At 44.8% G+C, this 15,873-nt stretch overlaps 1 protein-coding gene across 3 annotated transcripts in view; it reads right to left on the minus strand.

Annotated features, from left to right (window-relative positions):
• FAM114A1 (family with sequence similarity 114 member A1) overlaps positions 1–15,398 on the minus strand; it is a 68,539-nt gene extending 53,141 nt beyond the window's left edge. For 2 of the 3 annotated variants that reach the window (XM_072807458.1, XM_072807447.1), the window contains exons 1-2: positions 15,316–15,398; positions 5,839–6,194 (exon numbers count right to left, since the gene is read on the minus strand). In XM_072807458.1, the coding sequence (XP_072663559.1) occupies positions 5,839–6,186 (348 nt within the window). In that variant the 5' untranslated portion in view covers positions 6,187–6,194; positions 15,316–15,398. Of the gene's footprint in view, positions 1–5,838; positions 6,195–14,270; positions 14,362–15,315 lie in introns of those variants that run through there. The other variant, XM_072807449.1, reaches the window with a different exon arrangement.
• Between the last annotated feature and the right edge of the window lie 475 nt (positions 15,399–15,873).

A 15,873-nucleotide genomic window follows, 5' to 3' on the forward strand; every position in this document is an offset into this window, starting at 1 on the left:
TTTCAGTTTACTTTAGAAGTTTCTAAATGCATATTTAGATATTATGGGGAGTGCTTAATTAAGCTATATAATCCAAGTGCTTCCAGCATTCCAATAAAATATGCATAGTTCAGGGTGGTCAGCTGATATCCTAATCAGGAAAGCCATATTCCAGAGGCATCTATAATGAGCATTTCTATTATCTGTCACTTAATTAACACTGGATGCTTTGCTAATTAGCATACTAAATTGCAGAAGTGGGTTTTAACTGGGAGACATGGTGAACTATTAACAAGCATTCTGAATATCTGAAAGGGGGTCTATCTGGTGAAATTAAACATATTCAAGAGTTACTGATGGCTAAATTTATTTTAGAGCCTCTTTCGATCTTTTTATTTTAAAAAATATTTATTTATTTACGAGAGACACACAGAAAGAGAAAGAGGCAGAGACACAGGCAGAGGGAGAAGCAGGCTCCATGCAGGGAACCCGATGCGGGACTCGATCCTGGGTCTCCAGGATCAGGCCCTGGACTGTAGGCAGCACTAAACTGCTGAGCCACCCAGGCTGCCCTTGATTTTTTTATGATCAGGGCATAAGAATGTTTTTGCCCTGTGCTAAACGGGGTTCTATCCAGCTCTGAACTCTGGGGAATTCCAGTGTTTTGCTGCCAGCTCAAAAGGAAGAAAACCCTGCCTCTAGAATCCTAGGCATTTGTCTCGAGTGAAACTCATTCTGGGTAGTGGTCAAAGCACCTAAAAGGACAAATCACTGGGACATTCTCAAGCCTCCATGAAAAACAGTAATCATGAACTGTTTTTAATTTTCTGGTTAATTAATGTTCAATTTTAAAATATCAGCATGGTACAGTGTGATTTGTGGTTTGATTTCCCTTGTAGAACGTGACGATAAGATAGTGCAGAGAAGAGGTAACCCTCACCATCTCAGCTTCTGGCTGCCACAACTTATCAAAAAGAATCTAAGAGCCAAATTGGCCTGGAGACAGGAACCTTCCAGGGCCCACGCCTTGGCCTCTGTGCTTCTTTAATAAACATATAACACTGGAGGTAATCTCAACCACTCCCATTTCTTAAATAACACCCAAGTATTAACAACCTCCAAATCTCCCTCCTGGACTTTAGGCTATTATAACTAAGTGCCCACAAAATGCCTTCACTTGGACCCATGGCATGTTCAATACTGAATTCACCATCTTCTTAGTCTCATCTGATGCCCTGATTATCTCTTTCTGTGTCCTAGTATTAGTAGTTCCCAAACACCAGCCCATAGATTGACTGCAAGAGTATTACTTATGGGAACTTATTAAAAATACAGAGTCTTAGCTCCCATTGTGATCTTTTTGAAAAAGAATCTCAATGTAGAGTTTAGGAATCTGAATTTTTAACAATCTCCCTGGGTTAGTCCAATACACCACCAGATTTAGGAAGTACTGCCCTATATGGCCAAATTGCACCAGTATCCACCAAAGCCAAACACCGAGTGCCATCATGTAGAGTAGGCTTGAAGGGGGAAATACTCCAAAAGAAGAGGAGCAAACGCTACTTATTCATTTAAGAGGCAAAAATCTGCCATCGTGTATCCTGGTCTACATTCGCTCTTTTTCGTCTCCCTTAACAGCAATTTCATGGCTCTTATCCATTCTGATTTTCTTTTTCTAGGGAGAGAACTAACCAGTGGTAGTCTATGTTTTCCTTTGTGAGTACCTTTAGTGAAAACGTTGAAATTCTCTACTTTCATAATTGGCCTTGTATATTGGTGTTGAACAGTAGAGATGACTTTTTTCCCCACTCTGGGTAACATTTCTTGGTATTAAGAACTTAAGAGAAATTTGATTTAGATTGGATCTTGTAGGGGCTGAAATTCCGTATATAATGAAGTCCCAAGAAATCTCTGGAAATAAATGTCACTCCTGCCTAGCACTTAAGACAAACATCTCTAAATTGAGGCTGAAGATGTCCCCGACTCCTGAAGATTGATCTAATTGCCCTATCTAAGGCTTCCCTTGTGTCTGCCCTGTCTAGTACTATAGGATATGCTATCATTACTTTTATACAACACTCCCTTCTCCAACTAGACTGTAGGCATCCTGAAGATAGTTCCACCGCTTAGATTCCTGGGCACGACACATGGTGTCATGGGGCATGTAGAGGCCCTTGAGAGTCTAATCTAACCTCCAATGTTCAAATGAGTTTGAGGGTCATCTCTCATGGATGTTGTAGAGTAGATCCTGCACGAAGTCTCAACTCAATGGCCTCTAGTCTGTACATCATAATGGATGAGAAAAAAAAGGAGCACCAAAGACAGAGGTAGCTTCTTGAGAGCATAAACTGTGAGTGGTATGATCCTTCAAAGCAGAGGTGCCAGCTGAGCAGCTGCCAGAACCACTGGCCTCTTTCTCTTCTCCAGGCCTCTCCTAGTCACACCCCTATACCTGCCAGGTTACAGCCACTGGGCTGACTCAGGCAAAGCGTAGCTAATAAAGTGGATTTTGAGGGGACCCAGACCCAAAGTCACCATGCAGATTCAAGTCACTTAAAGAAAAAAAATATATATATATACATCTAAGCACATTATCACAAAATGTAGTGTATCCTCGAAGATACCGGTTTATACTTTCTCAAAGGCTACTTGGCCAGTTTGTTGTTATTTACAAAACAGGCATTTTCCCCACAGAAGCTTGTTTAAAAGGATAATGAGGTACTTTTAGGCTCAGACAGACCTGGGATCAAGTAGGCTTTTGAGCTTGGCTGTTTTTCTATTGGACCTGCCACTCCTTAGGGAACCTATGTTCAAGTTCCAAACAGACAATGTGTCAATGAACTTTTGATTCAAGGTTTTCTGTAGAATTAATTCTCTTCTGGACCAAGAGAAAAATAGTTGTTTTCATCATTGCAAAAGGATTTTTCATAAGTATCCAGCAAGGCAATAACACAGAGCAAATGAACAATGCTTGAAGACAAGGCACAAAATTGATTTCTTGCATTAACTTAAAAGGATAAGTTACCAAGAGAGAAAGTAGAACCCCCTTCTCTGGGTAATCCTTAAAAAAAAAAAAAAAAAAAAAAAGGACAAAATTTGCATCTACTTAGAAGGGTTTAAATATGACCTGGGTGGAAGAGATATCCTCCTCCTGCAAGGCCCTTCCACCAGCCGTATCGGTTTTCTATCTTCTTAGAACAAACATACAGATGGGCACTCCTCCCACATCTTGGTTTCATCTGAGCTCCTGGTGCAATGCCACACACATACACCCAGAGCCACAGTCCCAACCCTGTGGCCAATATTTGTACTTCAATCCAGATAGTTTTGTGATACTTCATTATGAAGAAATACTCCTTTTCAAGTCCTTGAAAACTCTCAGTGTTATGCAGGGAGAAGAGGGAAGTATCTGTCTACTAATTGGCTCTAACCCTGTAGCATTAAGGTGTGTGTGTGTGTGTGTGTGTGTGTGTGTGTGTGTTTAAAGATTTATTTATTTATTTATTCATGAGAGACAGAAAGAGAGGCAGAGACATAGGTAGAAGGAGAAGCAGGCTCCCCAAGGGGACCCCGATGCAGGACTTGATCCCAGGATCGTGAGATCAGGACCTGAGCCAAAGGCGGATGCTCAATCACTGAGCCAACCAGGCAACCTGCGTTAAGGAAGTTTATTTATTTTTTTTTATCTGTATATTTTTTTATTGGAGTTCGATTTGCCAATATATAGTGTAACACCCAGTGCTCATCCCATCAAGTGCCCCCTCAGTGCCCGTCACCCTATCACCCTGTCCCCCTTCCCCTTCCACTACCCCTTGATCATTTCCCAGAATTAGGAGTCTCTCATGTTTTGTCACCCTCTCTAATTTTTCCCACTCATTTTCTCTGCTTTCCTGTGTAATCCCTTTCACTATTTTTTATATTCCCCATATGAGTGAAACCATATAATGATTGTTTAAGGAGATTTATAAAGAGCTTTAAAGGCAGGATTCATTCAGTTTGCTCAAAAAATTAAGAAGGCAGATATGTAGGAGCATACTAACTTTCTGTAGTGCTATCTTTATTAGAAATCTCATTTTCATTACTAGAAATCTGGAATTGGAATGTATAACCTATCTATCAGGAGCATATATATTTTGAATTAGTGGAGCTTGTGTAGTTTCTTTAGGTCACAATGCTGTAGTCAAACTATGGTTTTCTTAATGTACAAAGATATTTATTAACAGTAGCACTTATAATAAGAATTGAGAATCAATGATTCTCACAATAGAAAGATAGTGTGCAGGGCAAACAGGTTCCAGTGTCATGTATCTGGGTATGAATAGCGATAGGATTTTTAAATATATAACCTATTGGCTCTGTTTCTCTACAGAACTCACTAATACAGTATCAGCATTTTCTAAAGCTTTCCCAGTGGTTGAAATGTTCAGCTCGAGTTGAGAACCTCCGGTCTAAAAGTGCTTAATCCCTTAGGGGGTGCATAGATGGCTTTGAAGAGTCCGTGAACCCTTGGAACTCACACATGACATTTTGCCTGTATGTTTACCATATCTCATTCCAACTCTCAGCTGGTCCTCAGAGCCGCTCCCTGACATCGCTGCAAAACCACTGTTTGCTTTTGTTTAAACATCTCTGGTCATGAGGAACACCCTCCTCCCTGAGGCAGTCCATCTCCTCTCAGAACAGTTCTAAAAGTCAAACCCCTTGAGGAAACTGAGGCACAAAGAGCCTAATTTCAAATGAAAGAACCACAAAACATTAGTCAGACGACTACCTAGTGCAAACTCTTCATTTTATAAAGGGAAAAATTAAGGCTCGGAGAAATTAGGTGCCTTGCCCGAATTAATAGTGTTACTATTGGGTATGAGGGGGAAAGCTAGGCCCCCTGGTTCCCTGATAAGTTTCCTCCCTTCATTACATGCAGTAGAGTCCCTTCAAGTAGGTAACCTGTGGTGGTACACTTCAGATGAGTCAGGGCTGGGGCCTGACTGAGGGGAAACCCCGATTCTCCATCTGGTGCCATCACTCTGGAAGGCAGGATTAGAAGGGAGTGGCCTGCTTCCTTCTTTCATGCTGAGCGCCTCTCCATCTCCACCAGCCCCCACATGACTGAAGGTGAAGATCCCAAGAAAACCCAGCTCAATGGTCATACTGATGTTGTACCAGGTACCAACTGGGAGACACTGGCCTATCTTATCCCCCAGAAAGATAGGTACAGGTATCAAAGGGAAAGGGCAATGAACCTGCTCTGCCTCTGGTTCTCTGGAAGGTGGTGTGTGATGATAAAATAGTGATCTGAAGGTTTGAGATCCCCACAGTGGATTTGTAAATATGTGTTAAAACGTAAGTGATACTAAAGAAACACTGACTTGTTTAGGGTAGAATCAGGTTCATTAATAACCTGGACTCGTTATATTCAATATTTCAATATCTTCCATTTGTTACCAGTGGTGTAATATCTTACTAGGTTGCTTACTACCTCTGAGCCGGATTGCCTTGTCTATAAATTAAGATTAATAATATCCAGCTTAGAACCGCAAAGAACTGTTGTATGGAGGGAATTACATCACATATAAAGTGGCTAGTGGGGTGCCTGGCATACAGGACGTAGCCAGTCAGTCAGTGGTGGCTGTTACTATTATTAGAACTATCAAAATGCAAATATTATAATAACCAGTTATTCTCATGTACGCCTTTTCTCACCACACAGCACCCTTTTGATGACAGAGGTGATGTCACAGTATCTGAATCCCCACCCCCTGCTGCCCCCAGTCCCTGTAAGCATAGAAAATACCCCAAACTGTGCCCATGGGGGCTATCCATAAGAATGTAGTTAAACTGAATCGAATGAACCACACCTACCGGATTACTCTGGTCTTTCAGGGGTATTTCAGATCCAAGTTCTGCCTCAAAGCTGACAGAGTCAATGCATTCAACAAGTGCATCCTCAGTCACTTCTCCATTGAGGGGGGGCTCCATGGCACTGGTGTGTTGGGGCTGCTCATGCTGCCCAGTGTCAGTAGTCTCTGCACCCTGAACAGTGGCATTTTCATGCCCATCTTCTCTGCCATCAGCTGTTGTCGGCTCATCTGAAATCATAGCTGAATCACAGTGTGCTTCTGTGTCTTCGGGCACAAACTCATTCTTGGGCATCTTGGCAATTTCTGCTTTGTCTCCAGTGGCTGAAGGGTCACCAGCATCGTCAGACATTTTAATATCTGTCAACATGATTACAAACAAACACTTTCTGCTTTAATCTGAGTTGTTAAACTTAAATCCAAAGCCCCAAGTACTTAAATATGGTAGGGGAAAACTTTCTTCTACCAGTAAGAAACTTTATGTAACCTTGGGGTAGGCTAAAATACGGCCCCCAAAGGGATTTCCTGAATCCTAGGAATCTGTGAATGTTACCTTTTACAGCAAAAAGGATTTTGCATATATGGTTGAATCAAGGCTCTTGGGATGGGGAGATTATCCTGGATTATCTGGGTGGGTCTTAAATGAAACTGTAGGTGATTTGACAGAAAGGCAGAAGATTTGTTGGGTTTTAAAAAAGACTTTCATTTATTTACTCAAGAGAGACACAGACAGAGGCAGAGACATAGGCAGAAGGAGAAGCAGGCTCCCTTGGGGGAGCCTGATGCAGAACTCAATCCTAGGGCCCCAGAATCATGACCTAAACCAAAGGCAGATGTTCAAACACTGAGCGACCCCGGTGCCCAGGAGAATTGATTACAAAGAGGGGAAGGGGATAAGAAGACAAGAGTAGAGCTTGGGGTGATGAAGATGAAGGAGGGGCCATGAGTAAGGGAATATGGGTGGCCACTAGAAGCTACAAAAGTCAAGGAAACCATTCTCCCCTCAGAGATGCCAGAAGGAACCAGACCTACCAACACCTTGACTTTAGCTCAGTGAAACTGGTTTTGGACTTCTGACCTCCATAACTATAAGAGAGTAACTTTGTGTAGTTAGAAGCCACTAAGTTTGTTGTAATTTGTTATAGCAGCCATAGGAAACTAATACAACCCTACAGTGCTATCTCTAAACTCTCATTGATCTCTTACTTGGTACTCAGGGATATGTGTGTGGAAACTAAGAGTAAGAGTATTAGCTATATCTGTGAAGTTATTTAACATCACTTTATTAGTTATAATCATAGCAATAATGAGAATAAGCATAGAAAATACCTGAGAGCTTATCAAAAACTACTTGACATTTAGCTTCACATCGCTATCAGAGATTCACATGGAGAAAGAGACACATATACACATAAATGTGCTTTGTTGGACACCAGCTGGTGAAGGCCTGTTGGACCACAGTTTACACAGGGAAACACAGGAGGAGTTGGAAGGGAAAGAAGCAGTATTAAGTCAGATGAGGAATGTCACCATTATGAAATTACCTGTAAAGCTGAAAGCTCTTTACAAAGCTTGCAAGTTATTGTATTATGTAAGACAGAATGATTCAATAGAAGTTTCTGTGATCATGAAAATGTTCTATGTCCATACTGTCCAATGTTGTAGTTAATAGCCACACGTGCCCCTTGAGCATGTGCAGTGTGGCTGGTGCAACAAGCAACTACATTTTTTGTTAAAGATTTTATTAATTTATTCATGAGAGACAGAGAGAGAGAGAGAGAGAGAGAGAGAGGCAGAGACACAGGCAGAGGGAGAAGCAGGCTCCATGCAGGGAGCCCGATGTGGAACTCGATCCCAGGACTCCAGGATCACACCCTGGGCCGAAGGCAGGCACCAAACCGCTGAACCTCCCAGGGATCCCCAGCAACTACATTTTTTGAAAAAAGATTTATTTGAGAGAGAGAGAAAGCAGGGGTGAGGGGAGAGGGACAGAGAGGGAATCTCAAATAGACTGCCTGCAGAGCATGGAGCCTGATGTGGGGCTTGATACCATGACTCTGAGATCACGACCTGAGGCAAAATCAAGAGTCGGATGCTTAATTGACTGAGCAACTCAGCCTCCCTCCACCCCACTTTTTACAAGTAGGTTCCACACTCAGCGTGGTACCCAATGTGGGGCTTAAATTCATGACCCTGAGATCAAGACCTGAGGGTCAGATGATTATTCGACTGAGCCACCCAGGTGCCCCAGAAACTACATTTTAAATTTTATGTAATTTTATGTAATCATTTTTATGTAATCATTTGATTTAAGTTTACATTTTACATAGGCATGTGTAGCTACTGGCTACCTTACTGGATAGCACTGATCTAGAAGGCTTGTTTGAGGTGATAATTTTCTTAGGCTAACATGAAAACAGTGTTCTCACTATAACAGAAGCCAAGTCTCAGTGAAATCAGCTGGTATTTTTGTTGAGCTGTGTTTACTAGTTGGTCAAACATCAAGTTGCCATTAGAGCCATGGTAGGTAAGTAGCCACTTAACATATTGGCTACATGGAATCCAGGCTTAGAATCACATGCACATGAAACTCTCTGGTCCCCTCATGTAGCCATCCCCAAGGTCCTCTGGCTATTGTCTCTGCTCATGCAACATTCTCTCCCTTGGTGAATCACATCCCTTTCTCAGGGTTTCATACACCACTCTCATGTTGTGAGTTTTGAATATCTATCTCATTCCATTGAGATGGAAGGTGAATTAGTCGTTTCCAGGAGCTGAAGGGAATAAGGAGGGACGACTAATGGGTACAGACTCCTTTCTTTGGTGTATGATGAAAACGTTCTAAAGTTAGATAGTGATAATGGGTGCACAACTGTGCAAATATTTTGAAGACCACTGAACTGCAAAGAGTAAATTTTGAGGCACGTGAATTATATCTCAATATATTAAGAGTATCTGTAACACATATAACCTAGTGCTTCATGTTAATAATGCTGTTATTAGAAAAAATTCTACTTCTGTATAAGTAGTTCCAATGGCCAGTTGGTCATCTGTTCCCATCCAAAATGGAGTCTGTTGTTTTATTGTTAATACTAGTTCTTCTTCTTGACTTTTGAGTTTCCTTTAATGGTGCCTAGATTTCCCCTCAATAACCCAGGCTTAACACCTCAGGGCTGTCATTAACTAAACCTTCACCCTCTCAAGAATATATAACATCAATAGCTATCATTTATGGAGTGCCTGTCAAGTGCAGGCTCCTTAAATGTATTATCTCCTATTAGATATTATGAGCTCCATTTTACAGGTGAGACAACTGAAGCTCAGAAGTCACACTTTCAGCAAGTTGTTAGATTTGAGATTTGTACCCACATCTAACTTTGAAATTGAACCATATCAGAACTGTATCTGCAATACCACCAGCCTCTGCTCTCACATTCAACCAGTGGCCAAATCCTAGAAGCTCTTTATTCAGAATTCATGTCTTTTTTTTTTTTTTTTTTTTTTTTTTTACCTCTTCTCACTGCCACCACTCCAGCTCAGGCTCTCATTATGGTTCACACTGATGATTTCAACATTGGATTCAGCCCTTCCCTGTTGCTCTCCCTTTCACTTCCCCATACCTCCCCATCCTGTTCATACATCCCCAGGGTTTTCCCATTTACTATGGAGATGAGGCCACCAGCTTTAGTTGGCATTCAAGCACCTCTGCACATCGATGCCACTAGCCTTACTCCACAGGTCCCTCCCAAAACCTAGAATGAGACCATGTAAGCATGTGTGCAATGTCTGACATTCACAGAAGATCCTCACATGGCTGTTGGTTCAAAATGTTGTCTTTCACACATTTAAAACCCAGTTAAAATAACCACTGCCTCCACTGTTTGTTCTTCCCAACTGGATATATTTTTTCTTCCTCTGAAGTGCCGAGTGCTTTGTGTCTGTCTCACCTTGGTGAGAGCTGCTTCAGTGTTTTCCTTGTACAGTATGTTGGAAATACTATGAAGACAAGGATCTTCCTTGTCTAGTTTTCATGTTTTATGTGGCACTTAACCTGGTTTCTTGAACATATTGGGGAGCTCAACAAATATGTGTGTTGTTATATTAATATATTTGGAGACTTAAAATTAAAATGTAATTTGGATTACTGTTTTTGTATTTCTTGGGTAAATACTCAGTAGTACAATTACTGGATTGTAGGCACACCTCTGTTTATAGCAGTGTTATTTACAATAGCCAAACTGAGGAAGCAGCCCATGTCCATCAGATCAACGGAAAAAGAAGATGTGAAATATATATATATATTTAAGTATATATATAAAAATATATAAGTATATATATATTATTCAGCCAGCAAAAAAGAATGAAATCTTGTCATCTGCAATGATGCGTGGAACTAGAGTATAATGCTAAATAAGTCAGCGAGATAAAGACAAATATCACATGATTTCATTCATATGTAGAATTTAAGAAATATAACCAACAAGCAAATTAAAAAAAAAAAAAACAGAGAGCAAGAGCAAGAGAGCGAGACACACCAAGAAACAGGCTCTTGACTATAGAGAACAAACTGATGGTTACCAGAGGGGAGGAGGGTGCGGGTTGGGGGAGACAGGTGATAGGGATTAAGGAATACACTTGTGATAATCACCAGTGGATGTATAGAACTGTTGAATCACTATATTGTACACCTAAAACTAATATAACCCTGTATGCTAATTATATTGGAGTTAAAAAAATTTTTAATGTAATTTGAAATGAAAACTAGCAGAAAATGCCTTTACCCTATTTACTACTCAAGAGCTACTTTACAGCAAATGGTTCCAAATGATCCATATTGTCTTTCCTTGGTTCCTTCAACGTCTAACGTCTCCTTTTAAATAAAAATCCTTGAATTTAGTAATAACACTCCTGTAAACAAGTCTATGAGTGGGAAAGGCAAAAAATGCATACTTCCTTTTAGCTGGCATATAAAGAAAATCTCTGAGTCAGAACCAGGTTAGGACAGGGGGTTGGCAAATTGCAGCCTTCTGGCCAGATCTTGCCCTCTGCCTGCTTCGGTAAATAAGATTTTGTTGGGACACAAACACATTCATTTGTTGATGTACTGTCTATGGCTTTTCTAGCACTGCAGCACCTGAGTTGGGTATTAGAAAAGACCATATGGCTCACGAAGTCGCAAAGCCTAAAATGTTTACTATCTGGCCCTTGACAAAAATGTTTGCTGACCCATGGTCTAGAAGATTGCCTGGTTGCCATGACCTAAATATTGTTTTAATTTATCCTATGAGTCCTAGGGGCATAAGGAGAATGGGTTTGTGAATAAATGATGCTTTGACATCACTTTTGTTCCCAGTTTTTATTCATCAATAGCTGGTTCCTGGTATTGTCTGATATTTTTGTGTAAGGTAATTTGAAAATCGTATTATTAATCTGATTTAGGCACTTAATCAGTGCCAAACTATTTCACTTTTCTGTAAGTAGGGACATGGGACTAAACCTGGCTATAATAAACATTCATGGGCAAATAAAAAACATTTTGGACACTTTGTCGATTATGCTTTGCCCTAAATGTGTCGCCAGGCTATTCATCATGTACTCTAAAATCCTTCAGCATATATCGTGGGACATACATGCCGGTTAGTTGTAATTTACAGCCTGGGGTGGTTGGTTAACATCCCAAGTGCCCTATTCAGGAATATACTCTCTGGAGGACTTCAGTTGGCATTCAAAATCTATAGTTGTCCACCTCTAGAGAGGGTTTCCCAATCACCCTTTTGAGTCAGTACCCCCAAGATGTGCTAATTAGAAATTCCACTGGTGAAACGGAAAATGCTGAAGATATGTGGACTGGCAAGCAATAATGGACAGGTCAGTCTGCCCTTCTATCACCAGGGCAGAAGATATTATTGGATATTATTGAGTTCAGCAGCTTAGCCCTCTTTGAGATATTTTCTAGTTGCGCTTGAATTGCAGGAGAACCCCAAAGCCTGATTGGGTTAGCTGAGCTCTGCCTCTAGAGCAGTCCTCACCAAAGGCCAGAGAGGACGGAGAACACAGGTTTCATCAAGCTTGTAAAAACAAGCTGAGGGCCAACCTGCCTTAGGTCCGTTCACCTCAATTGCAGAGAAATGGCTGTGACAAAAACCTCCTTCCCTGCAACTGCTCTGCATGTTCAACCAGCAGTAGGAAGCCACCCCTTCAGAAATACCCCACATCAGCTGTAAGGTGTTGAACCCACACCGTTAAAAATATTTACGGATGACTTCTATGTTTCAAGACATTTTCACATCAGTTTGGATAATAAAAATGGTCACTATAGTTTTCAGCCCTACTTTAATTTCTTATATATATCTTTAATCTCTATTTCCTTCTACCTGCTACAGGTCTGTATTTTCTCTAAACCAAAACCAAAACCAGAAATCTTTTTCCTTTGTTCTCGTAGATCTTTATCTCCTCTGGGTGTTATGACAGGAAAGACGGAGTTAGTTTTAGACTGTGCCCTTTTCTCTGAGGCCATCAGAAAGTATCGCATCCTAAAGACACAGCTGCTTGGGGCCAGTGACTGTCGGAGTCCACCAGGACTACAGCTGTGACACATGCTGTTTCCTAGGACAGTCCCCATCTCGGCCTGGGTGCCCCAGAAGCAGTCAGACTTATAAATCTCTCCTGATTTATGGTTTGGAACGTTGATCACTGCAGCCATGTCTTGTGGCTTTGATGCTAGTGAAACTCAACCCACAGAAACAAGGAGGCTTCTTTAGAAAAACTCAAGGAGAGGAAGAGTAGCATATAAAGGAGCCTTTGTGGGCTGGGAATAAGTTAGTTTTTCATGAGTAAATTCATTCATCACCTAAAACGCTCCCAGAACTATGCTAGGTATTGGAGCAGCAACATCATAGGCTCCAAAAATAAGTTTAAAACGGAAGACACGGCTACTATCCTTCAGAAAATGAATAATCTGTTTTCATTTTAGCTCTGGTCAATGAAGGTCCACGAAACTACTTCAGCAAACATGAGATGGTTAAACGATGATACAAAACAGCACACCGAATGAGGGAAAGATGTGCCTGAATTAGACTGACCTTGTGCAAAGGAGAACCTTGAAAATAGCTTTGATAGGATTACTTGGGCCTGATGGGAAAAGAGTATGTGCAAATGCCCTGCATCAGGAACGAATTCTAGATAATCAGGATGAACATCTGTGTGGCCCAACCAGGAGGCAGTCTAGAGGAACAGTGAGGGCAGGTCAGTGGTAGGAGTGGAGGGGGGGTGGGTACTCTGAGGCAGAAAGAGTGTTCTCTGGTCCCACCATCTCTTTGTGGGCACACAACTCACTCCTGTTGGGCTTCCTCACTTCCTCCTCTGTAAAGACTGGACAAAATGACCTGGATATTTGGTTCCCAAACACCAAAGACTGCGGGACTGGGACCAGTCCATGATGATAGAGAAAAATGAGGACAAGATAGCAAGTTTTTCATCCATCTAAATTTATTAAAGGGCTGCCTTCATCTTGCAAGTTTAGCCTTCATGCTTTTCTTGGTATTAAATGTCTTTAATTTTACCGCATAGTAGTGCAGTGGATGGATTTTTTTTAAAAGGCCACTTTCGGCAAAATATGAATTTGGTAATGCAATACCCTGGATAAGATCACTGCCCCCAATTTTAAAAAGGGCTGGTCAATGAGGACCAGGAACAAAAACTCTGGGTGAGAGGTTAATCAGCAGCTAAGGTTCCCTCCTATGAAGCTCAACATGTGCCCCAGCCCAAGCTCCCCCTGCACCCAGCCTGTTTCCTCCCCTCTCCACCTGTCTCCTATGTTTTTTTTTCTGAAACACAGATGGGACCTATTTGCTCCCCTGTTTAAAACCACCAGGATTAAACACCTTTGCATGACACCTGTGGCCCCACACGGTTCTGCTCCGATCTCTTCATCCACCTCTTGTAACTCTTGGTACACCGAGCACTGTCGCCTGGCCAGACTCCCTCAGTGACCGCAGCCTGCAAATGTGCCCCCCTTGCCTTTGCCTCCCTGCTTTCTCCGCCCCTGGGGCTGCCCTGCCTGTAACTGCCGGGCAAACTCCCATTTGTCTCTTTCCACATCTAGCATCACTTTTTACTCTATCATTGTCCTTAATTTCCTCCACCCTTTTCTCGCATTAACTGCTTCCCCTTCCACGTCCTGTGTGTGTCCGTGTGATCCTCTGCACTGACTTCTATGGCATTTATAAGGAGTCTGCATCTGTGTCATTTCCTCCTCATGGACTGTGACCAACACGCACTCAGCTCGGGTTCTGATCCTCAGATGTTTACAGAACTGAACTATATAATTGTCTGATATTGATCCAAGAGAAAGAATATTTGACATAAGTCAGACCTATAAATACACGGCTACTTATATGGGCTGAATCCTTGGTATTCTAGAAGGCTCCCTCTCACCCTCCAATTCCTTCTGCACTGGCTCCGTTGTGCTTCTGACACCACCCTGGAAGTTTCATGCCTTCGCTTAAAGCTTACAGGGTCAGGAGCTGTCAGTCTTCCCTGAGCTCGGGTTCTGAGGGAGGAAAGGGAGGAGGGCGCAGGGGGTGAATATGGGTGAGGTTGGGAGGGGCCTCCGAGGAGAGAGACTGTCTCTCCGGTGACCTCGGGGTGGAGGTCGAGAGACGCGGATTTCAGAAGCCACCTGCTCGTACCCTTAATGTTCGGGATGGGATGGGATGGCGTGAATGGGGCCAGATCCTGCCCTGAGCCCACACTGAGAGGTCTCCGGACTCTAGGAGAGGGCAGCGCAGCTCAGGCGCCCGAGCGGAGGCGGCGGGAAATACTCACCCGATTCCGGGGCCCAAAGGGAGACAGTGGGTGAGCGGGTGGGGCCTGGGAGCTGGGGGGCTTGCAGCCAGGGCGCGCTGGCTCTTCGGGCGCTGGCTGGGGCGCTGGCTGGGGCGCACGCGAGGCCGCCGAGGGAGGGAGGACCCAGGCGGGTGGGGGTCACGGCCAGAGCCCCCCGGCTCTCCCACGGCGGGCCAGCCGGGGAGGGAGGCCTCTGCCTTACGGGGCCCCGCTCCCCCTGTGTCGCCGGCGGACCCGGGACACCGGGGAAACTTCTCCAGCCTCGCTCGGGGCCGGGACCCGAGACCTGGAGAGCTCGGGGCAGGCTCCGCGGGGGCTGACGGCGGCCGAGGGCGCAGACCCCGAGCGCGGGCGTGTGGGTGTGTGCATGAGCGTGGACCCGGAGCGACACACACTCACACACACACACTCACACGCCCGCACCCACGCAGGGCCCTGGGCCGCGCCGCCCGCGCCCCCCGGACCTCCAGCCCTGAGCCCGCTCCTCCCGGTCCCGGCCGACGGCTTCCCCGGAACGCGCCGGGCGGGATGCGGGCCCAGGACGAGGAGCGCCGGCAGGGCCCCCCCGCGCCCCCCGCGCCCCCCCGCGCCCGCCCGGGGAAGGGGATGCGGAGACGGCGCCCCGGGCTCTTACCGCTCCGGCGGCCGAGTGCGCGCGGGAGCGCCCGGCGGGTCCCGCCCCGCCACGTCGGCAGGGCCGACGGGGACGCGGCCGGAGGGCGGGCCGGGGGGCGGGGGGGACCGCGCGGCCGGCCCAGGAGGAGCCCCGCCCCGCCCCGCCCCGCCCCCGAACCCGAACCCGCCCCGCGCCCCGCGCCCCGCACCGAGGGGGCCCACTGGGAGCCTCCCGCGCCGGCCGGCGCCACCCCACCTGGGGAGGACCTCGGGGTTCCCCGCCACCGTTCCCTTCCTCTCAAGGCGCCCGGAAAACCCCGCAGCGTCCCCGGGAAAGGCTCGCTTCGACTTGAGCAAGAGTTTTCCATGCGCCGATTGTGCGTTCAGCAGCTTTCCCTTCCTTCCCTGGCTTCAGGGAGCGCCATCCGATGCAAAACCAACTAAACACGAGCACTCTCTACAAGGCCAGTTCGGAAATGTAGGTCAGGATGCAAAAGCCCTGGGGCGCCCCGGTGGCTCCGCGGGGCAGCGGCTGCGCGGCTCAGGTCAGGAGCCCGGGGTCCCGGGATCGAGTCCC

Source organism: Canis lupus, chromosome 2, assembly GCF_048164855.1.
Source record: "Canis lupus baileyi chromosome 2, mCanLup2.hap1, whole genome shotgun sequence".
NCBI classification, from domain to species: domain Eukaryota; kingdom Metazoa; phylum Chordata; class Mammalia; order Carnivora; family Canidae; genus Canis; species Canis lupus.